This window comes from Mobula hypostoma, chromosome 14 (genome assembly GCF_963921235.1).
Source record: "Mobula hypostoma chromosome 14, sMobHyp1.1, whole genome shotgun sequence".
NCBI classification, from domain to species: Eukaryota; Metazoa; Chordata; class Chondrichthyes; order Myliobatiformes; family Myliobatidae; genus Mobula; species Mobula hypostoma.
In genome coordinates this window covers 11,224,607-11,249,379 of record NC_086110.1, presented here as the reverse complement: position 1 = coordinate 11,249,379, position 24,773 = coordinate 11,224,607, and the positions used below count along the sequence as shown (strand labels likewise).

At 41.1% G+C, this 24,773-nt stretch overlaps 1 protein-coding gene across 1 annotated transcript in view; it reads right to left on the bottom strand.

Annotated features, from left to right (window-relative positions):
• The window catches only part of mmp15b (matrix metallopeptidase 15b), a 93,251-nt gene that overhangs the window by 4,247 nt on the left and 64,231 nt on the right, over window positions 1-24,773 (bottom strand). Inside the window, exons 4-9 of the mRNA XM_063066669.1 lie at window positions 24,380-24,687; window positions 22,456-22,617; window positions 18,048-18,280; window positions 17,231-17,369; window positions 3,939-4,089; window positions 2,804-2,919 (exon numbers count right to left, since the gene is read on the bottom strand). Coding sequence (XP_062922739.1) covers window positions 2,804-2,919; window positions 3,939-4,089; window positions 17,231-17,369; window positions 18,048-18,280; window positions 22,456-22,617; window positions 24,380-24,687 — 1,109 coding nt within the window. The remainder of the gene's footprint in view (window positions 1-2,803; window positions 2,920-3,938; window positions 4,090-17,230; window positions 17,370-18,047; window positions 18,281-22,455; window positions 22,618-24,379; window positions 24,688-24,773) is intronic.

Sequence of the window (24,773 nt, the reverse complement as noted above, 5' to 3'; positions counted from 1 at the left end):
CTCCTGCACCCAATGCCTTGCACTTATCTGCATTAAATTCCATCTGCCACTTTCCAGTCCATTTTCCCAGCTGGTCCAGATTCCGCTGCAAGCCACATTAGCCTTCCTTGCCACAGCCCCAGTCTTGGTCTCATCCACAAATTTGCTGATCCAATTAGCCATATTATCATCCAGATCATTGATATAGATGACAAACAACAAAGGACCTAGCACTGATCCCTGTGGCATTCCACTAGTCACAGGGATCCAGTCAGAGAGGCAACCATTTACTACCACTCTCTGAATTCTCCCACAAAGTTAATGTCTAATCCAATTTCGTTATCAATGCTGAGAGGTTGAATCTTCTTGACTAACCTCCCATGTGGGACCTTGTCAAATGCCTTGCTAAAGTCCATGTAGACAACATCCACTGCCTTGCCTTCAACAACTTTCCTGCTAACTTCCTCGCAAAAACTCCAAGATTGGTTAGATATGACCTACTATGCACAAAGCCATGCTGACTATCCTTAATCAATCCATGTCTATTCAAATACTTATATAACCAGACGCTCAGAATACTTCCCAATAACTTTCCCACTACTGATATCAGGCTCACTGGCCTATAATTTCCTGGCTTATTCTTAGAGCCTTTCTTGGACAGTGGAACAACATTGATTACCCTCCAATCCTCTGGTACTTCACCTGTTACTAAGGATGATTTAAATATCTTTGCTAGGGGCCTGGCAGCTTCTGCACTTGCATCCTGCAGTGTCCGGGGGAACACCTTGTCAGGCCCTGGGGATTTAGCCACCTAATTTGCCTCAGGATGGAAAACACCTCCTCCTCTGTAATCTGTACAGGGTCCATGAAGTTGATGCCGCTTTCCCTCACTTTTATAGACAACGTGTCCAACTCCTGAGTAAATACAGACGCAAAAAATTTAATTAAAGTGCCCCCACTTCTTTTGGCTCCATATGTAAATTACCTTTCTGATATTCCAGAGGACCAATTTTGTCCCTTGCAAACCTTTTACTCTTAACGTGTCTGTAGAATCCCTTAGGATTCTCCTTCACCTTGTCTACCAGGGCAATCTCATGCCTTCTTTTAGCCCTCCTGATTTCTTTCTTAAGTGTTCTCTTGCACATCTTATACTCCAGAAGTACCCCATTTGTTCCTACCTGCGTAGACCTGCTATGCACCTCCTTTTAATTTCTTAATCAAGGCCTCAATATCTCTTGAAAACCAAGGCTCCCTACACTTTTTATCTTTACCTTTTATTCTGACAAGTACATACAAGCTTTGTACTCTCAAAATTTCACCTTTGAAGGCCTCCCACTTTCTAAGTATACTTTCGCCAGAAAACGCTCTGTCCCGATCCACACTTGCCAGATCATTTCTGATGTAATCAAAATTGGCCTTTCTCCAATTTAGAATCTCAACCCACGGTCCAGACCTATCCTCTAGCATATTTACTTTGAAACTAATGGCATTGTGGTCACTGGATGCAAAGTGTTAACCTACACAAACTTCTGTCACCAGCCCTGTCTCATTCCCTAATAGCAGATCAAGTATCACACAATCTCCCATTGGGACTTCTACATACTGCGTAAGGAAACTTCCCTGAACACGTTTGACAGCCTCTATCCCATCTAGTCCTTTTACAGTATGGGAGTCCCAGTCAATATGTGGAAAGTTAAAATCGCCTACTATAAGATTTTTTCTTGTTTGGATTTCCAGCATCTGTAGATTTTCCTTTGTTTAGATTGGATTACTATAACAACCTTATGTTTTTGCAACAGTCTGCAATCTCTCTACAAATTTGTTCCTCTAAATCCCTCAGACTGTTGGGTGGTCTGTAATATAGCCGTTTTAACATGGTCATACCTTTCTCATTTTAGTTCTCAAAGTTATTTGGTCATTGGGGATCAACTGATTCCTGCAAACATTTACTTACTGCAATGTAAAGGCCCCGTCAATAGTTGGGCATACATTTACATAGAAACATAGAAACATAGAAAATAGGTGCAGGAGTAGGCCATTCGGCCCTTCGAGCCTGCACCGCCATTTATTATGATCATGGCTGATCATCCAACTCAGAACCCAGCCTTCCCTCCATACCCCCTGACCCCTGTAGCCACAAGGGCCATATCTAACTTCCTTTTAAACATAGCTAATGAACTGGCCTCAACAGTTTGCTGTGGCAGAGAATTCCACAGATTCACCACTCTCTGTGTGAAGAAGTTTTTCCTAACCTCGGTCCTAAAAGGCTTCCCCTCTATCCTCAAACTGTGACCCCTCGTTCTAGACCTCCCCAACATCGGGAACAATCTTCCCGCATCTAGCCTGTCCAATCCCTTTAGGATCTTATACGTTTCAATCAGATCCCCCCTCAATCTTCTAAATTCCAACGAGTACAAGCCCAGTTCATCCAGTCTTTCTTCATATGAAAGACCTGCCATCCCAGGAATCAATCTGGTGAACTTTCTTTGTACTCCCTCTATGGCAAGGATGTCTTTCCTCAGATTAGGGGACCAAACTATGACTGTAAAACATTAACCTCATGATGTTATTGTAGAAGCTTTAAAATATACTGGAGGAATTCAGCAAGTCAGGCAGCATCTTACTGAGCTTTGTATGTGTTTCTTTAAAATATGATGCATTAATATGTACATCATATAATGATATCATCATTACCTTGAGTTTGATTCCATTTCTTAACATGAAACAAATTGGATGTTCCTCCATTTAACAGACTGCTCTCATCTAGGTGTACCAAAAGTGACTTGTTATTTTGTCATAATTCATTATATGAACTCTTCCTTACCTCCATCATCCGTGAGAAAAGCTCCCTTTGGCGATGATGGAATTCCTTTCCAAATACTTATTGATTTTGGATAGCCATTATCTACTGCTCGTCTCTCCTCACTGAAACGCCAGTAGCTGAAATAATCAGAAAGTCTTTTAAACATTCAATGTTACTGCAGCATTCATTGCAAGGGCTTTGCAAACCACTCTGTCCCAACCTCACACTACAAGGGGAATCACATCTCTGTAACTGAATTCACATCAAACGACACACAAGAAAAATAAAAATAGGTCAGAAAATCCAATATAAAAGAGCATCAAACAAGACCGATGAATAATAAGTAATAATTCTTCACAAAACATGAACTGAAGTGTTTTAGGCTGGGTGAAATAGTTGACTATCTCATGGTCCATAAGCTCTAAAGGGTTGTACATCTGTTTGTGATGTTACCCTAAGTTCAGAGTACAGTTACAGCTTCAGAATGATTACAAGCTCTTACACTGTGGTCACAGAGAAATTAATTTATTATTATTGTGCAGTCTTGAAGCTCTGGAGGGGACTCTAATTGATGATTCTACTTGTAGTTTTATGGATCAATCCAGAGAACGAGAGAAGACTCATGTGGTGAATCCTATGGCCAGACTCAATATTCTTAGCAGCAGTGCTTTACTCAACCACATTACAACACCTACAAACGTACCATTGTCTTTTCTGTCACATGTGAACTGAAGTGTAGCGCAGAGGATCCATCCACCTTGCTTATTGTTCTTTCCTACACTTGACAGTACAGTAAAGTCATAGGTTCCTTCAATGGGCCCTTCAAACTCCCCTAATACTGTAGCAACATTTCCAATGTAGGAAAATGGAGATTTTTCACCTTTCCTTGGCTGGTCTCTTGTCTTATTACCTGAAAGATTGTCTAGGCAGGGTCGATTGGAACTTTCTACAGGACCTAACTTCACAATTTTATCTATACTTTATGCAGTGATCTAAATAACATTGACTACAACTTTCAAGGGATGATCCAGTATGGACTCTATCAAAGCAGAAAGGATCTAGAGCTTTCTTAGGTGCATAGATTATAAATGGGAAGGAAACCAACCCTAAGTTATCGTATAGTAAAAGGAAAGTGGCAAAGTAACTCAAAGCAGACCTGTCTCCTTTGAAGAAGTATGTCTGACCAGTAATTTCCCACCAAATGGCTGCATCAATCCCATCACGAGGCATTCCAGCACCAAGGTCCATCAGATAACGGGGGTAACCTGGCTCCAACATTGCTTCATGGAACAGCCAAAATTTGTCACCTAGAAAGGGAGGAAAAATTCATTGTACTTTTGAAATCAATGCAAATTCTTGCTACTTTTAAAATCTGAATGCATAGAGTAGGCTTAGAAATTCAATTATGAAAGAAGATGTATACTAAAATACACTAAAGTGTGTGCTTAAAGCAAATATTCAAGCACGTAGTATGGTCCACAAGCTACAACTGGATTCAGAAGCTCCACATCCAGTTGAAAACCTGCACTGATGAGGCGAAGGTGAATCCAAATGCAACCAGAAGTCATGCAGCCTGGGGAGCATTAGGAATGACAATCCAGACCCAGAAATAGATAACTTTCAAAACTGCTGATAAATGACACGTGTGTCAAAGAGATAGATGAATGGAGAGAGGTTGTGCCTTCTCAGAGACTCCGAAAACCCCCTCTTCCATGGTGGAAATAAAGCTGCAGGGGAAGAGGTGACCATGCAGAAAGGCTGAAGGGGTGTCATCTAAAGATGCTCAGGAGCAACAAAATGCACTTACCATCAAATGTGCAGCTACTCTCATACACTCTTCCATCAACTAAAATCCAAAGCAATCGAAACTTCTGACAGGAGTCAAATACAACTTCTTACCGCACCTACAACTGCATCTTGTATTCTGTCTGGGTTGTTGTTGTTCGTCCATCGTACGTTGATGAGGACCTTGACACCATTATTGATGGTGTCGAGACTAGCGCGTGACTTGGATTTAAGTGAGGGAGAGTTGCGCAGCGTCAGCCTCACTCTCTCTTCCCAATTCCCATCTGGATCCAGTGGCAAGACAGAGTCGAGGCGGTTGGAGATGGGACTAGGCGCAGTGGATGACTAGGACGTCTTCTGTGTCTTGTCCTGCTCTACACATTCCACGACGCTTGCAGAGACTGCCTTCTTGACCGTTGGACCTTCCATCGGTTTCGTCCGCTCAATCTGCCGGAGTCTGTCTTCACATGCTGGGATAGACAACTCCCCATCTCACCGAGGGTTTGAGACCCGTCGGCTACCCTCACCTGGGTACCCTCCAACCTGCTGGCATGAATATCGATTTCTCCTTCCAGTAAGCAAATTTCCCCACCCCTCCTCTATTCCCCACTCCATCCTTTTACTTCTTCTCACCTGCCTATTACTTCCCCTGGGTCCCCCCTTCCTTCCCTTTCTACTATAGTCCACTCTCCTCTCCTATCAGATTCTTTCTTCTGAACCCTTGACCTTTCCAATCCACCTAGATTCACCTTTCACCTTCCAGCTAGCCTCTTTCCCCTTCCCCCACCTCTTTATTCTGGCACTTTCCCCCTTCCTTCTTAGATCTGAAGAAGGGTCTCAGCCCAAACATTGACTGTTTATTCATTTCCATGCTGAGTTCCTCCAGCATCTTGTGTGTGTTGCTAGCACTTCTATGCTCAGAAATGCACCTCACAATTTCCACTCTTCCAACTAGTCAGCCATGCCAGGCACATAATACCAAGCCAAATTACAACACACTTACTAACTTCTCACGGGAATGATGCCATTAAACAAAGCCTGCAACAACATGCTCGGAGACTTTGCTGTGCCATTCGGCTTGGCTGCGCAGAGAAGTCAATTGTGAGCTTGGCAATTCCAAAGCCACATCCACCATCATGGAGCCTGGCATTCTGTGGAAGTGGAAGATAGTTGGAGGTGGAAGTGACATATGACAAGTCATCTTGCACCGAATGGTCTGCAGACAACCAGAACGAAAGGGTGCCTCTTTTATCAACTTATCAGAGAAGAAGATTGCAGTCCAGTTTTGCTGCAGAGGACTATATTAAGACTAAAGCCCAATTTATGCTTCTGCGTCAAATGTACGCTGTAGGTACGGCGTAGCCGTATACCCTACGCTGTACTCTACGCTGAGCCTTATGCTGTAGCCTAACACATACCTCTCCCAAAATGTAACTACACGTCGTGGTAACACAGACCGCAACAACTGTGATTGGGCCGCTTGGTAGCATCGCATTTCCTCCTACGCATTTCCGGTTGCTTCTTCTTCTCCGCCATTTCAGAATTGAGAGAGAAGAAACTCTTGTTCAACATTTATTAGCTCCAACTCCAACACGATGCGCTCAGTTTCAATCGCCATTGTTTGAAGTACAGGAAGAAACTCAACACAGTGGCATAGAAACCCCACTGCCAACTAACATTTTGGCGGTGAATTGCAGAGCAACACAGACACACCAATGCACAAGTATAAATGTTCACAATGGTATAAGCTCCAGTGTAGCCCGTACGAACAAGTATAAATCAGCCTTAATTCAGCCCAAGGACATCACCACAGGAATTCCTCGTAGAATTGTCCTATGGCCTTCCTTTTTCATATCAGTAATGTTCACTGATGTTCAAGTCTATTTGTAGCTCCTCTGAAAATGAAACAATCCATGCCTGGATGCTGTAAGAAAATCCATCAATGGTCTGATAAGTGGCAAGAAATTACTTTGTCACAAAATTGTCAGGCAATGGCCAAGCACTGGAATCACATCTGATGGATTCTAATGTAAGCACAAGTTTATCGTGGTTCATTGGCTGCGGTTATAACTATATTCTTTTGCAAGACTAGAATTCTAGACCAGGTGAGGTGGTGTGAGTAGAGGAATTATCCTTTGTCCTCAAAAGTCACCATCTCCCAGGAGGCCTAGTACTAGGTGCTAGTGCTTGGTGGGCACTCTGGTAGCAGTTGTGAAATGGTAAAATGTGCAAGTACTAAAATGAGACAAGCAATTAACAAATGCAGAGTAGCTTTAATTGAGTATTTTAACATTCATCATTTCTTCATTCCAAACCAATCAGTTCCTATCTGAAATGTGATTGCTTGGGGCAGTTTTTGGAAACAATATCTTTTACTACATACAAGCAATCAGGCTATTTTAGAACCAGATAATAAGTACTGATCTATATTTAGTTAATAACCAATCACTGTACAAACATTTCACCAATGTGACTGTTCTCTTTTCATTCCAGGCAGCAGTTGAGAGATATACCGAACTAGAAAGTGGACTCATTCGTGCCCATTTCTGAAGCATAAGTTGTGCTTAAAAGCCCATTAGCAAAGTGGCCCTTGCATTCATGTGCACAGTTCGCCTTAGAAAGTGCTTCCTCCCTTAAATGGAACAAATTGGAGCTTTTGGTTGCAACCTACAGTATGCTGTTCACTGAACACTTACTAAAGGAAATTAGGAGCATGTCACAAAATGATGGAAAATGCAACGCTAGTTAAAGGGTTGTGATATTGTGGTATGGATGTCTTGCACATAACAATGCCCAGAAACATGAAGATCTCATTAACAGTTGCTCCGTAACTCTGTAAACATCTTGTATGAGTCACAACACCCTTGATGATTCTACACATTTTACTGGTATGGGATCACAGCATAGGATGGATAACCATGCGCTACGGTAGGTTGCCCACACACAGCGATCTCTCTTCCATGCTGTTATAGTATTCTCATGTGCAGCAGTGTTGCGGCAATCATGGAGAAAATACCTTCAAGGTCTCATGTTCTTGCCAGAAATGACTGTAGCAATGATCTAGCAGCAGTAAGTTTTTCACACAGCCCTCTTGGCTGGGTTTCAGTGTACAGGTTTTGGTGCAAATTGCCATGTGCTGTTAAGTATCTGGCTTTTCATGACACTTTGCAGGTGATACAATTAGGCATTAAATATGCAGCACATACTTAATGCAACTAACAAGGATTTCTAATTTCAAGGCACCAATGTTTAAAATTCTTGGAGCCACTCTGATGGTTTGAATCTGCCCTGTAATATCCATTCAACAAAATGATGTTACATTTTGTACCGAGCCAAACCAATTCAGAAAAGAATATCAAACTAGGTTACTTTACATTCTGCCTAAGATTCATGTTATGGTTCTCTGTGGTGAATATTACCCAAGTAGGGAAACACCATCTTTTTGTTTTAGTTTGAGCACGGAATAAACTATCAAAAAGATTCAATGTATATGGTAGTGTAAGTCCTGTCTTCTGCTGGCTGGATACCCAGGTGGCTTAATGACTTGGGCTAGGTCCAAAGCAGAATGGTAGCCAAAACCTCTGCCCTGCCAAATGTCTGTCACCAGAGCAGGGTACCAATAATATCAGGCCCATAACATTCATTTACACTTGGATGTTAAAATTAACTTTTAGAGAACAGACACAGATATACAGGCAAAATACTTCTGTGCATTTGTCATATGTAATGTGAGCTTGTTAACTGGCATGAAATGAAATTGAATCCCATCCAGAAAGGAGGTTATGTAAAACGTTTCCAAATGAAGATGCACATTATAGCTTGTTGAGATTGTATGCAATCACTAATTTATATCTCTTCTATGCTTAAAGTAAAAATTGTTTACTGATTATTATTTCCAGTAGGAGAGATGCCCCTAAACAATTACTTCTGGGTCTTTGAAATTGCTAAGCCTTGTTTAATTTCCACAGCTTGCCTATGTCCAATTTTGGCTCTGGCAAAAGGCAATAGCTCCATCCATATGCTGTGTAGTTCCACACACAATATGTGTGCTTGTAAGGAAATGGAATTTGTAAACAGCCTTCTGGGAATGTTCATGTGATGTTCAAGCTACATTGAACACAGCTGCTCTGGAAACAAAGGCAAATTGTACCACAGACATACACTGGATTTTACACCAATATGGTAGATGACGGCCCCTTGCCCTTCTTTCCAGTGGAATAATTTGTTGTTGGCAAATAAAAATACAGGAAGAGGATCAAAGTCAAAGATTAAAAGCTTGTTATTTTTTTTTTAATTGTTTTTACTATTGGTAACTTTCATCACTGTTCTCTTACTGTTCACTGTTCTGAAACACTGTTCTGTTTGATGCCGAGATCAGCATACAGGAGGGAGACGGAAAACGCGGCTGAGTGGTGCCACAACAACACTCAATGTCAGCAAAGCCATGGAGATGATTATCGACATCAGGAGGAGGAAACCGGAGGTCTATGAGGCAGTCCTTAATTTCCTCGGTGTTATCATTTCAGAGGATCTCTCCTGGGTCCTGTGTGTAAGTACCATTAGGAAGAAAGCACCGCGGTGCTTGTACTTTCTCAGACGTTTGCGAAGATTCGGCATGTCATCTAAAACTCTGGCAAACTTCTATAGTCCTGACGAAGGGTCTGGGCCTGAAACGTCGACTGTACCTCTTCCTAGAGATGCTGCCTGGCCTGCTGCGTTCACCAGCAACTTTGATGTGTGTTGCTTGAGTTTCCAGCATCTGCAGAATTCCTGTTGTTTGCGTTTTTAAACTTCTATAGATGTGTGGTGGAGAGTATATTGATTAGCATAAAACATCAATGCCCTTATATGGAAAACATTACAAAAAACAGTGGATTCAGCCCAGCCCATCATGGGTTGGGCCAACCCCACCATTGAGCACATCTACATGGAGCATTGTCATGAGAAAGCAAGATCCATTATCTAGCCTGTGGTCTCTTCTCGCTGCTGTCATCAAGAAGAAAGTACAGGAGCTTCAGGATCCACACCACCAGGTTCAGGAACAGTTATTGCCCCTCAGTCATTAGGCTCCTGAACTAGATGGGAGTCACTCAACTACACTCATCCTTTCATTGAACTGAACTCATTTTCAAGGATTCTTCAGCTTGTGTTCTCAATAGTTATGGTTTGTTTGTTTATTTATTTGTTTGTTTATTTTCTCTTTCTTTTTGTATTTGCACAGTTTGTTGTTTTTTTTTGCACAATGGCTGTTGTCCGTCCTGTTGGGTGTGGTTTTTCATTGATTCTATTGTGTTTCATGTACTTACTGTAATTGCCAGCAAGAAAATGAAGCTCAGGGTTGTATATGGTGACATATATGTACTTTGATAATACATTTACTTTGAACTTTAAATTTTGAACTTTGAGATGCAAGAGGATATAAAGCAAGTGAGCGGAATTTAATTTCCTTTATCAGTTAGAGAACATGGAGTTAAGGTTGCAACAGAGAAAATCAAACAACAGCTTGAATATTGTGCAAACTGTTCACAGGAGAATTATCAAAGAAAATTTGGCAAAGAGTCACTGCAGAATCAAATTCAGGTCTATTATCACTGATATCAGTTGTGAAATAGAATGTTTTTAGGCAGCAATACAATGCAAGACAATGCAATTACTATAGGTTCAGACAGATAGATGAATAGATGGATAGATTTATAGATAGATAGATAGATCAGTAGCTCTTCAGGTTCAATGAGAAGAGGGCATGTCATCGATGATGAAGATCTATTAGACTGTACAAAAATACATTTTAGGAAATGATTTTAAGCAGGAGAGGAGGAAAAAAAGAGCAGAACAGTTTAAGAAAGGATTTCCAGAGGCCTTGGCAGCTGAAACCTTAAGCATTGATACAGTTATGGAGCACTACAAACAGAAACAGATGCTTGAGCCCATCGAGTCCATGCCAAACTATTATTCTGCCTAGTCCCATCGACTTGCAGCTGGACGATAGCTCTTCTTACCCATTCCATCCATGTACTTAGCCAAACTTCTATTAAGTGTTGAAATTGAACCTGCCTCCAACACTTCTGCTGGCAGCTCGTTCCACAGTCTCACCACCTTCTGAGCAAAGAAGTTCCCCTCAAGTTCCCCTTAAACATTTACCTAATCTATACTCTGCATAATTTTTTATATCTCTGTCAAATCTCCCCTCATTCTCTTGCGCTCATGAATAAAGTGCTAACGTATTCAACCTTTCCCTATACCTCAAGTCCCAAAGTCCCAGCAGCACCCTTGTAAATTTTTGCTCTACTTTTTCAATCTTTTCTGTAGGTAGGTGACCATAAGTACACACAGTATCCCAAATTAGGCCTCACCAATTGCTATTAACTTAGCATTGAAATTAATTTAAAAACAGCCACAGAGAAACTGCATTTAGTGTACATGAGGATAGTGTAGATGGCTGAAGATACATGAGGATAGTGTGATGGTTTCTGGGAGTAGTTCACAAGGCGCAGGATAGATACGACCCACAGAAGTAGTAGTTCTCGAATGGCAGGTAACTGTGGCTGACAAAAGAAACTAAGGACTGCATAAAAGCCAAAGAAAGGCAGCAAAAATGAGAGGGAAGTTGGATGATTGGGGAACTTTTAAAATTCAACAAAAGGCAACTAAAAAAGCTATAAGAAGGGAAAATATGAAATATGAGGGCAAACTAGCAAATAATATGAAGCAGGATAATGAAAGTTCCTCAGTTATATGAAGGGTAAAAGGGAAGTGAGAGTTGATATTGGACCACTGGAAATGACACTGGTGTGGTAGTAATAGGGGACAAAGAAATGACAGATGAACTGAACAGGTACTTTGCAGCAGTCTTCACTGTGGAAGACAGTAGCAGTGTGCCAGTGGTCCGTGGGTGTCAGGGAGCAGGAGTGAGTGCCATTGCTATTACAAAGGAAAAAGTGCTAGGCAAACTCAAAGGTCTTAAGGTGGATAAGTCACCTGGACCAGCTGGACTACGTCCCAAAATCCTGAGAGAGGTTGCTGAAGAGATAACTGTTGCATTGGTCGTGATCTTTCAAGAATCATTTGATTCTGGCTTGGTCCTGGAGCACTGGAAGATTGCAAATTCACCCCACTCTTTAAGAAGGGAGGAAGGCAAAATAAAGGAAATTACAGGCAAGTTAACCTAATCTCAGTGGTTGGGAAAGTATTGGGAGTCTATTATCAAGGATGAGATTTCAGGGTACTTGGAGACCAATGATAAAATTAGTCAAAGTTATCATGGTTTCTGCAAAGGGAACTCTTGCCTGACAAATGTGTTAGAGTTCTTTGAGGCAGTAACAAGCAGGGTGGACAAAGGAGAGGCAGTGGATGTTATTCACTTGAATTTTCAGAAGGCATTTGATACGGTGCCATACAAAAGGCTGCTTAACAAGATAAAATCCTAAGATGTTACAGGAAAGATATTGGCATGGATAGCAGAATAGCTGACAGACAGGAGACAGTGAGTGGGAATAAAGGGGGCATTTTCTGGTTGACTGCCAGTGACTAGTGGTGTTCCTCAGGGATCAGTATTGGGACCGCTACTTTTCACATTGTATGTCAATGATTTGGATAATGAAATCGATAGCTTTGTGGCAAAATTTGCAGATGGTACAAAGATAGTTGGAGGGCTAGGTAGTGCTGAGGAAGCAATGTGATTGCAGCAGGGTTTAGACAATTTGGAAGAATGGTGTTGGAAAATATACGATAATGTATTTTGCTAAATTGAACAACAGTGCAGACTATTATCTAAATGGGGAGAAGGTTCAAACATCAGAGGGCAGAGGGCAGCAAGACTCTCAGAAGGTTAATTTACAAGTTGAGTCTGTGGTAAAGAGGGCAAATAAAATGTTGGCATTTATTTCAAGGGGAACAGAATATAAAAGCAAGGAGATAATGCTTAGGCTTTATAAGACACTGGTCAGGCTGCACTTGGAGTATTGTTAACAGTTTTGGGCCCCATATCTCAGAAAGGATGTGTTATCATTGGAGACAGTCCAGAGGAGGTTCATGATGATGATTCCAGGAATGCGGGGGTTAACATATGAGGAGCACTTGGTAGCTTTGAGCCTGTACTCCTGGAATTTAGAAGAATGCGCAGAGTTCTCATTGAAACCTACTAAATATTGAAGGACTAGATAAGATGAGTGTAAAGAGGATGATTCCTATGGTGGGAGTGTCCAGAACTACAGGACACAGCCTCAAAATTGAGGGGGGGGGGCCTTTAGAATAGAGGTAAGGAGGATTTTTTTTCTAGCCAGAGAGTAGTGAAACTGTGGAATACTCTGCTACAGACTGTGGTGGAGGCCAAATCTGTGGGCATATTTAGGGTGGAAATTGATAGTTTTCTGATGAGTCAAGGCATCAAAGTCAAGGCAAGAAGGTAGGTGTATGAGGTTGAGTGGAATTCGGGATCAGCCATGATGGAATGCTGGGGAAGACTTGATGGACTGAATGGCCTAATTCTGCTCCTATGTCTTACGGTTTTATATGGAAAGAAGAGACGGATGTTTAACTTTTTTAGTGTGCGGGGGGTGGGGGAGGGTTGCAGGTGGTGTAGTGGGCAACCAAAGGAGCACTGAAGGTGCCAGTCTGAAGTTTCCAAAGTTGAGGCAAAGTAACAGTATATAACGTAGCCTTGGTGATAGAGTAGACATGTGATCAGCACTCATCTAGGGACCAAATATGACATCAACATCAGCAAGTAATCAAGTGCAGCCTCCGACAGTGTCTAAGAAGAAAGATTAGGACACTGAGCAAACAACATGGCAAGTCAGAGGCAGCAAAATAGTTGCATTCCGGTTTAGAAGATGCCTTCTGAATTATCAGGGACTCCATTCTCCAAAAAAAAACTAACTTTAATATCAAAGCACATCAATAGCAGTGTGGCCTGTGAGAATGTTGAGGGGCTTTGAAGGGGATAAAGATTGGCTGCATGAATGGACAAGACTGGTCGTCTGTCAATATTAATGATGATGATTGTGTTTGTGCAGTTCATCTGATGTGTGTTTGGAAGTGACTGTAGAGGCCAATTCTCCAACAGCATAGACATTCACAGTTGTCCTGATTCCGTAGGCACGGCTGTGACCGCTTTCCTCTTCTGTCAGGCAGTCTCCAGGACCGCATGACGCCTGGTTTCCAAGTTGCTGTGAGCAAGTTCAACCAAGGCACACCAACTAGTTCTGTCTATTGCCCTATGTTCTAGGTACTGCGGAGCAAGTCCACTCTAAGCAATACTAGCTTTCACACTGCCTTTATGCCTCTTATGAGGTCTACCACAGTTTGTGCTTCCCTGTGATTACCGGCCATAGAGAAGCTGCAAAGTGTTTGTGCTTAGAAGGACCTGGTGTTCTTGTAACTGAATCACTAGAATTTAAAATGCAGGTTTAACAAGCAGGTAAGAAAGCAAATTGTATTATTGCAAAAACAATTTGATATGTTTAATATATAGTAGACATATTGATCCTATTCTGTAAAGGCCCTTATTAGACCTATTGGGAATGTTGTGTACATGTCTGCTTTCCCATGGATATACTTCCAATAGATAGAGTGCAGAGAAAGTTTACCAGATAGATTCCTGGGATGATGAGTTTTTATATGGGAAGTGATTAACAGTGCTGGGTCTTTACTTTCTGTGGAAAAATGAAATGGGTTCTCACTAACACACAAAATTCATAAGGGGCATAACAGTGTAAATGTGAAATTAATGTTTTTTCTGGATGAATTCTCTACAGCTGTGAATCACAGACTCAAAATAAGTTATTAATAATAAGTTATAAATAATAAAGAGAGCAACTAGAAAACATTTTACCACCCAAGGGGTGATAAATCTTTAGAATTCACTACCTTAAGAGCTAGGGAGGCTCAACCTTCGAGTATATTCAAAGCAAAGATTGATAAGATATTTAGATATTAACAGAATCAACACATAAGCAAATATTGTAAATATTGTGGTAAGGGAGTAGCAAAGATCTCACTGAATGGTGGAGTAGGCTCATAAGCCCAAATGCTTATCGTCGTTTCTACTTCTTGTTGTGAAAAAGGCTCAGAACACTAGAAGGTGTTGGATTGCTCTCAACAGCTAATCTAGCATCTTGATTTCAAATGCATGTCAGGATAGGTTTCCATGATTCCGTGCTTCTCAACTCCACACATTGACTATCCACATTTCCTCCAGTTTGGCACTTACTTTGGGCCTTTCCACTGGAAAGACAATGAAGAAATAAAAGGAAAATTGCAGTTTAGGTGATAAAGAGATTCTGTTTGCTGACGATATTAGGTGTGGAAAAGGCAGACCTTGCAGATTCAGCAAGATAGTTAGAAGTAGAAAGGAGGAATCCATGATTATATTTTCTTTCTGGATCCCTCAAATTTGGAAATTCTGTTTAGATAAGTAGATAGATACTTTATTGAACCCAAAAGAAATTACAGTGTCACAGTAGCACTACAAGTGCACATTTATAAATATTAAAATAGAAGTAGAAAGAATAAAAAGTAAGTTACCACAGTGTAACAGGAGGGGGTCATCACTTCCCCGGCTATAGGTTGACTCATTATAGAGCCTAATGGTCGAGGGTAAGAATGACCTCATATATGGCTCTTTGGAGCATCGCAGTTGTCTTAGCCTATTACTAAGAGTGCTCCTCTGTTCAGCCAAGGTAGCATGCAGAGGGTAAGAAACATCGTCCAGAATTGCCAGGATTTTCTGGAGGGTCCTTTGTTCTATCAGAGCCTCCAGTGTGTCCAGTTTGACTCTTACAACGGAGCCAGCCTTTCTAATCAGTTTACTGAGCCTGTTGGCATCACCCGTGTTGTTGCCATTGCCCTAGCACACCACCACATAGAAGATTGTACTGGCAACAACAGACTGGTAGAACATGTGAAGGAGAGGCCTGCATATTCCAAAGGACCTCAGTCTCTTCAGGAAGTAGAAGTGACTCTGGCCCTTCTTATACACAGCACCTGTATTGGTGCTCCACTCAAGTCTGTCATCCAGGCGCACCCCCAGATACTTGTCGGTCCTCACCATATCCACGTCTTCACCATCAATAGTAACAGCGAGCAGAGCAGGCTTAATCTTCCTAAAGTCCATCACCATCTCCTTTGTCTCACTGATGTTGAGCTGCAGATGATTCAGCTTGCACCGTTTGACAAAGTCCTCCACCAGGGCCCTGTATTCATCCTCCCATTCCCCCTTTATACACTCAACTATTGCTGAGTCATCAGAGAATTCCTGCAGATGACATGACTCAGTGTTGTACCTAAAGTGTTGTATCTGTTTGAGGCTTAATAAAATTTAACTGGGCATGGTAAGTTCCCGTAATGATTGACAGACCCTCTGTGTACTCTATATTTTCCTTGTTGGAATCAGCTGTTAATGTCAAGGTCAGCCTGTCTCATGATTCCTAGAACTGAGTTACTTAATCCGCCACTTCAGGAGGGCATTTCAGAATCATATACTGTATACTGTAGACTAAACCAGGTAAGATTAGATGAGATCCTCTCCTGAAAAGCAGATAGGAACCAAGTGGGGTTTTATAACCATTTAGTAATTTTGTGGTCATTAACATCTACTTTATGAATTTTACTTTCACAGCTGTTGTGAAACCTCTGATTGTTCATCCAGGCCTCAGGACTTGTTTTCCAGTAGTTTAACCAATGCATTATCATCATAACCCTATGTACTTCTGCAGACAGGTTTCAGACAGGAGTCTGTATCAAGGGAAACAATAGGCGTAGGATGATTTGAAGTCTGTGCTCAGAGTTCCAGCACTGATGGTAAATCAGGCTGCAGAATTATATTAATCTTGTGTTGCTGGTAGGGGGAGGGGATGAGGATGCAGATAAGGGGGAAACCCGGAAGGAAACAGAGTCGAGCCTTCAATCACTACTTATTTAATTGTTTTAATAGCTATTTCTCACTGTAATTTATGTAATGCTCTGTCATGCTGCCACAAAACAAGTTTCATGACATATGTCAGTGATGACGAACCTGATTCTGATTTTGACCTGACCTCAAGGGAATCAATTAATTTTGACCTCCATAGTCTGCAATGCCTAGCTGGGGGTGTCCACATGATATAAAGGGACAATCCACAAATGGGATTTGGGTGCACTTATCAAGCGAGGGTAATATCCCAGATTAATAACGCCTTGCAGGAATTACTGCTAAGCGCAGTTTGAAGGAGAAAGAGGCACACACCTCAGCTGGTGTAGGAAGCAACTGGCTGCTTTCACTGAGAAGGTGTGAGGAGGACAGCAGCAGTGGTGCCCATGTCAAGAATGTAGCACAACAAGAACGCAAACAACAGGAATTTTGCAGATGCTGGAAATTCAAGCAACACACATCAAAGTTGCTGGTGAACGCAGCAGTCTCAGCCTGAAACGTCGACTGTACCTCTTCCTAGAGATGCTGCCTGGCCTGCTGTGTTCACCAGCAACTTTGATGTGTGTTGCACAACAAGAAGCTTAATTGTCTATTCAGGCCAGGAAAGGTCTTATTAAGCACAAAGCACCTTTCACTCTGTTGCGTTAAACATACTGCATCACATCCTTTTACACCCCCATTCAATGTTCAGTGGCATCCAGCTGTGCACTATTTCACTTCCCCAGACTGAAATTGAAAACTCGTTCCTAACCTACCTTTAAAAAACACAAATTTTCCATCATGTCGTTCATATGCTGCATCAATGTTGGATGGTAATCCTCTCCAGAAATGGTTAATAGGCATTGGGTAGTTGTCCAATACTCGGTTATTTCGAACTCTCCAAAACCAAAGTCCCTGTTTGGGCAGGAAAGCAAACTCACATCACACCTTCACAGAGAATTTTGGGATCTGCAGAATCTTAACATTTTAAACTTTATATTACTCTATTTGATCGAAAGTTCAAAGATCAAAGTAAGTTTTATTATCAGAGATTCATTTTCCTGCAGGCTTACTCAGCAAATCTACTTATCAAAACCACCTCTGCTCATGAGGATCTAACAATCCTAAAGGTTGCTGTGCAGCAAGTGTAATACATCGGGTTAGCGTGTGTCCTTTAAGATAGTTGACTGAGGTTCGCAAGTTCATCCTTGCAAATCCACTAATGTTGTTGCAGATGCTGTGTGCTTTGAATTGACAAGGGCATTATTGCTGTTTAGTTGCTGGCATTGGGGCTTGGATTGATAAAAAAAATAATTACAACTCCATTGCCAACTCCTTTTTTTAAAGGAAAAGCAGCTTTGTAATTATTTCCATCTGCATTAGCATAACCTGAAGAAAGAGTGAAAGACGGCCAGCAGGCATAAATTCAATTATTTTGCTTCTACTAATAGTGTACTGCAACAAGGGTGGTGTCAATCTCTTTAAAGCAGTGTGCAAGCTTTTTGATGCTCTTTACGTCATTGACACTGAGGAATAGCTGACCAGGAAGGAAGTAACAGAAGCCCAGTACTTCAACTTTCAATCCATCTTTACCTTAAACACAAACATCTCTCCTCGCAACATTGCTATGCTATCAAAGTTGCCATCACATATATTTGGACCATATTGTGTGGTTCCATCTGTGGAGTCTGGATTGCCTGGATCAGGGTCTCTCGGTGTTGGCTTTCTGTCAGGTGTTTTGGGAGGCACACGCTCAGGTTGTTTCGGTCTTCGTGGTGTCAGAGTTGGAAGTGAATTTGTGGGGCTCGGGTTGCTATCTGGTGGCCCTTGAAACAATGAAAATATCAGTCAAAAATCTGCAGATGTTAACCATTTACAAAATTGTGATGAATTAAGAAGAGATGGACACTTATTGACAAAGAGATTTAAATTAGCAACATAAATGAGTATAAAAGAACATAACTGGAGCAACACCAACTGTCTTTTAATATGAATACGAGGTGCACAACACAATGACAAAACTTACACAGAAACAGTGTATCTGGTCCACAAAAAGCAAACTAACTTCAGCCTAATTACTGTTCCATGACCCTTCTCCCGTCTTTATGTACAAATATGGGATATGCCCTTGATCACAGTGAAGTGCATTTAGCCATTATTAACTTGCACATTTTGGTCCCATAAGGGCTAATTACGTTCAGACCTCATGACAGTGTTGTCCCAAATATGGAAAAAAAAACATTCCTCAAGGATCCCTGGTAAACAGAAGTCAACAGCATCGAGGACTCTACTGGCTGGAGTCATACCTCATATAGAAGATATTTCTTGTTCTCAAAGGTCATTCATCCTTTTCCAAGGACATCACTGAATGAGGTCTAACTATTTTCTGTTGCTTCGTCAAACATGAAAAGTGAGGTTATTTATTAACGAAAGTTAAGTCCTGACGAAGGGTCTCGGCCTGAAACGTCGACTGCGCCTCTTCCTATAGATGCTGCTTGGCCTGCTGCGTTCACCAGCAACTTTGATGTATGTTGCTTGAATTTCCAGCATCTGCAGAATTCCTGTTGTTTTTTTTTTATTTATTAACGACCTAGTGTTCAGCTCTATTCCTGGTCCACATTCCATGTCTACACATTGAACAGTACAGCTGAGGAACAGGCCCTCTAGCCAAGACGCCAATTTAAGCTGCATATTTGATTGCATATGGTCTATACCCCTCAATTCCCTGCCTAGTCTTGCATCTGTCTTAAACTTTGCCATCCTGTCTACTCTCATGACCTCTTTTGGTACCAGGAAATGGTTATCACAGGAAAGCCCAACTCTAAATGTATGGATTGAAATTACAATGGACATTTACAAAATGGAGAAGATAACAGCATCTGTTAATCATAAATTGGAACAATTTTATTCATACTGGAAAAAATAGTTTAACTATATAACACCTCATAGGCCTGATTTTATTCTCACAAGTCATCTCTTTTCAACCATTCTTGAGGTATATACCCAAAATATATAACTCCCCTGTTTGCTGGAGAAATTGTGGAAATCAAAATGCAAACCATTATCATATTTTCTGGGAATGCCCTATTATCAAAGACTACTGGAATGGGATACATAATGCCCTACAAGACATCTTTAAATGTGAAATACCCTTTGAGAGTAAGACCATATCAATTGGATGGAAGTTCTATTAGTCTAGATAGAGTTTACAAAGAATGGGTAAATGCCAAAGACAGGAGAGAGAAAAAAATAACTGAGTGACTTAAATATGTTATTTTGTTGTTATTCTGTGCAGTTTTATGTCAAATATTTTGTAAACCTACATAAACTGGGCCATGTGGGCATTCAGTGTGCACATACTTTTGTCACAGGAAAAAAAATTGCACAACGTAATATTTTTGCACACACTGACTACTAAAAATTAGAGGGAACATTGCCTACCACCCTCTGAGCAATAAAACTTGACACATACATGCCCTTTAAATGTTCCCACTTCACCTATAGCTATGCCCTCTAGTATTTGGCATTTTCATCCCTATTGCTGTCCCTCATAATTTTACAGTCGTCAATTAGATCATCCTTCAGCCCCTGACTCTTCAGACGAAACAATCCAAGCATGCCAAACTCCCCTTATAGCTAATACTTGCAGGTAAAAACCTCTTCTGTACTCTATCCAAAGCCTCCACATCCTTCCTGAAATCAGCGATCAGAACTGCACACAGTACTCTAATACTGGCCAAGCTGAAGTTTTATATAACTGCAACATGACTTCCAAATTTTAATACTCAGGGCCCTGACCAAATAAGGCAAGTATGCAATGTGCCTTCTTTCCCACCCTTTCTACTCCTCTCGCCACTTTCAGGGAGCTATGGACCTATAGCTCCGCAAGATCCCTCTGTACATCAATGTTCCCAAGAGCCCTGCCATTTATAGAGTCAAAGACTAATACAGCACACAAACAGGCCCCTTGGCCCAATAGTCCTGACCACAGCTTCCCCCCTGTCTGTGATTTGTCTATAAAGGTTCCAGGTTCCTCCCTCCATGTACTTATCCAAATTGCTCTTAAGTGTTGCCGTTGTATTGGCTTTGAGCATGTCATCTGACAGCTCATTCGAAGTACTAACTGCTCACTGTCTAAAGATATTACCTCTCCCCTCTATCTGTGCCCTCTAGTTTTGGAGGCCGCAACCTTGCAGAAAAGCCTACAATAATCTACCTTATGCACACCCCTTATGATTTTATAAATTTCTTTGAGGTCATCCCTCATTGTCCTGTGCTGTCAGGAATAAAGAATCAGTGTGGCCAATCTCTCCTTATAATAAAGGCCCTCTAATCCAGTCAGCAATCTCATAGATATCTTCTGCACCCTCTCCAGCTTGTTCATATCTCTCCTGTAACAGGGCGATCAAACTGTACACAATATTCCAAATGCAGTTTCACCAACGACTTATGTAACTGCAACGTAACATTCCTACTCCTAAACATAATATCCTGGCTGATGAAGCCAGCATGCTATACACCTTCTTCACTACACTGTCTACCTGTGTATCCACTTTCAGCTAACTAAGCACTTGTATTCCCAGGTCTTTCTGTTCCACAACACTTGTCCGTGCCCTTCCATTCACTGTGCTAATTGGAACTTAAAATGCATCACCTCACACAACTGCCATGCACAAAATCCATTTGCCATTCCTCAGGCCACCTTCCTAACTAATCTAGATCTCTTTGTAATTCATTACAACCTGACTCCCTAAACTTATTATCATCAGCACACTTGCTAATCATGCCATGTACATCCACGTCCAAATCATATACATAAATAGTGAGCACAGGACCCAACACTGACTTCTGGGGTGCCTCTTAAATTTGACCTTCCAAAATGCAGCACCTTACACTCGTACAGATTAAACTCCATCTGTTACTTCTCTGCCCATGTTTTAAACCGATCTACAGCCTATTGAATCCTTCAACATCCCTTCTCACTAGCTGGAACTCTGCCAATTTTTGCAGTATCTGCAAAATTACTGCTCAGCCTACCTGCAATTTTTATCCAAGTCATTAATATATTGATTTGGGACTACAACCATGGCTTAAGGGTTAAAGGTGAAAAGTTTAAGGGGGACATGAGGGGAAACTTCTTCACTCAGGGTCGTGAGAGTGTGGAATGAGCTACCAGTGCAAGTGGTGCATGCGAGCTCAATTTCAACATTTAAGAGAAGTTCGGACAGGTAAATGGATGGTAGAGATATGGAGGGCTATGGTCCCAGTGCAGCTTGATGGAACTAGGCAGCTTGAATGGTTCGGCATGGACGAGATGGGCCAAAGGGCCTGTTTCTGTGTTGTATTTTTCTATGATTCTATATACTGTACATCACAAGCAACAGAGGTCCCAGCACTGATTTTTATGGACCACTAAATGCCATTGACTTGTAGTCAGAAAAACACTTCTCCACAACTACCCCCTTTCTTCTGTTGCCTAGCCAATTCTGCATCTAATCAACAAAGTCTCCATGTGTCCCATGTACTTTAATTTTCTAGATCAGCCTACCATGAGGAACCTCATTGAAAGTTTTACCGAAGTCCATGCACACAATATCGACTGCCCTGCTGTCAATCATCTTTGGCCATCTCCTCAATAGAAATTCTAACAAGTTTGTAAGTTGTGACCTACCCCACACAAAGCCAGGCTGACTATCCCTGCTGGGATTGATTAGTATCAAGTAACAAAGAAAGGCGAAGGATGAAAGAGTATAGCCAGTTCTGCTAAAGTTTATTCACTGTCACTCAATACCATAAACACCCACATTTCCGAGTCACCAATGATCAGGAATCTGTCTGGACCAGTCCATATAAATATTGTGACTTCAAGAACAGGTCAGAAGCTGGGTAACTATGGTGAATGATTAACCGGCTGATTCTTTAAACCCTTTCTACCATTTATAAATCACAAAATGAATACGTCCTAGCACACATTATTCAACCCTCATACCCTCTGACCTACCATAAATTTGTTGGATTCCTCTTAGATCATCTTCTGGAAGCTCAAACTTCTCTGTATCCATCCACTGATAAAAAGGGGCCATGATGGCATTTGGATTGCTAGAATGTTCTAGGCCCAAAGAATGGCCTAGTTCATGGACCGCCACAAGGAACAGGTCATTCCCTTTGGACAAAACATAATGATCAAGCTTTGGTAACCAGTCAACTCCAAAAGCCAAATAAAATACTTCATATCAGATACAGGCTTCCGAGCGACTAAGAGAAAATGTAAGACTAATCAGATTCTATATAAAGCCACTCAGTATTAATACAGCATCGGAATCAGGGAAAGTGCAGTTGGAACAATGCACTCCTATGGCTGGCCTCTTTTAAAGATCCAGCAAAATAAACATAACTGATCATTCAGAGAATTGCCAGCTGTGACAGGAAACCGGAGAAACATTATACAAATATAAGAAGTGCTCATTTGTCAACGATAAATGATTTATTTCCCATTCACAAACTACTTCAGATGAATCTAATTAACAATGGTCTCTGATAAAATCACTCTCTTTAAAACGGCTGCAGTCAAAGTAGATGGGGACTGTCAACTGAAATTGGCAATGCAACATTTTAATTCCTCTGATTTAGATTTAGAGTCTGTGCCTGTTTTGCTTTGTGATTTATCCACGTGTACACATACATTAATGGTAACTATTTCACTTGCTAATGTTGGATTCAGGTGTTTGCTTATAATTTTTATATAATCATCTATTTAAGCTCAGTAAATTATTTTCCAGTAATTGTATTATAGTTGATTCTGTATTTTCTGGAAGCGTCTCAAGTTCCTTTGCAGCAGGTGTCACACCACTTGAATCTGACTATTTCATAGGTTACCTCTGACCTTTAGTCTGACTATGAGAACAGCACAACTTCCTTATCTTTGTCTCTGTGTTCATTTTATTTGTTGTTGGGTCACTTAATAAAATGGCCATAACCACCAAACTTAATGTCTCATTCTTGATGTCTGGTGAAGAACCTCTAGATCAATATCACTGGATCCAACACTAATTGGCTTCAGAATTTTATTCAGAAATGTATGGTTTATTTTATCAGTTCCCAAGGATAAACACCTCAGCAAGGCATAGCCAAAGAAAAACTAACAAATGTAAAATGAAAATATAGTCTATCTCTCAGAACATCAGTTTTAAAATAGAGGTCTCCAATCCTGTCATCAGAATTAAACCTGGCACATTTTAGCAGTAAAGTATATTGTTCATTGCACTGATGAGATGTGAACCTTGCGCCAATGTTCCTTCAGATATTAAGGTGGCATTATCAGGTGAACTATGAGGCATCCAATAGATGCTATTGTGCTAACTGTAGATCTTTTGCCAGGCATAGAGTATTCCATAGCCTATCAACATTCTTACAAACACATGCAAAAATTACATCAATTAAATCAAAATTGCTACAGTGTTGACCTGTGGAGGGAACACTGGCCTTCCTACAAAAAGGGAAGATACTTCTTAACATTTGATTTGATGTCCTAAATATAACCATACTTATGGCAAAATGTAAAAACAGAAATTGGAAATCCAGGCTGGAAATGAAAATAGTTATGAGAAAAAAAGTGGTTTTCGTGATGGTCATGTCTGTGATAAAATCCAGAGAACCATAGAGATTGTGCAAGATTTCAGGCTCTAAAGGTTGACCATGAATATAAGTATGAGATTTTGTAAAGAACGTAAGATGTGGGGCAGGGAGAGAAGGGAGTCAAATAGGGCAGATAATTCATAGCAGCGAAAATTAGAGATCGCAAAGTTGAGATTACAATCACAATGTATCATTCAGTACAGAAAATGAAGAAAATATAGCATAAGCCCAAATTTGCTATTCACTTTTTCCCTTTACACCTTAGAGAGAAACAAAAATTCTGCTCTTACCTTGAAGGTTCGTGTTTCCCAGTGTCCATGGCTCATCTGAATCAAAATGTGTATCACCACCCATTCCAATGCCAGGGAAATAGGCGTGAGCCAGGAAACCACCCTCCCCATCAAATGGGGAACTGTCACCATGGAAACCTGAGGCAAAGAAGACTACGATGTCTGCATTCTTCCTGCGTCCATATCGAATATCGAAATAAGAAATCTCTTCAAAGGTTAACGGTGTAGCTTTCTGCCAGACAGCAAAAGCCTGGCGGATAGCCTGGAGTGACTTATGTTTTCCCAGTTTGGGTGTATAGTTATTGATACTGCAAGAAGAAAAAGTATCATACTTTAGGAACTCTGCATCACCATAAACTTCGCAGTAGGATTTTGAACTCAAAGGCCAATCTTT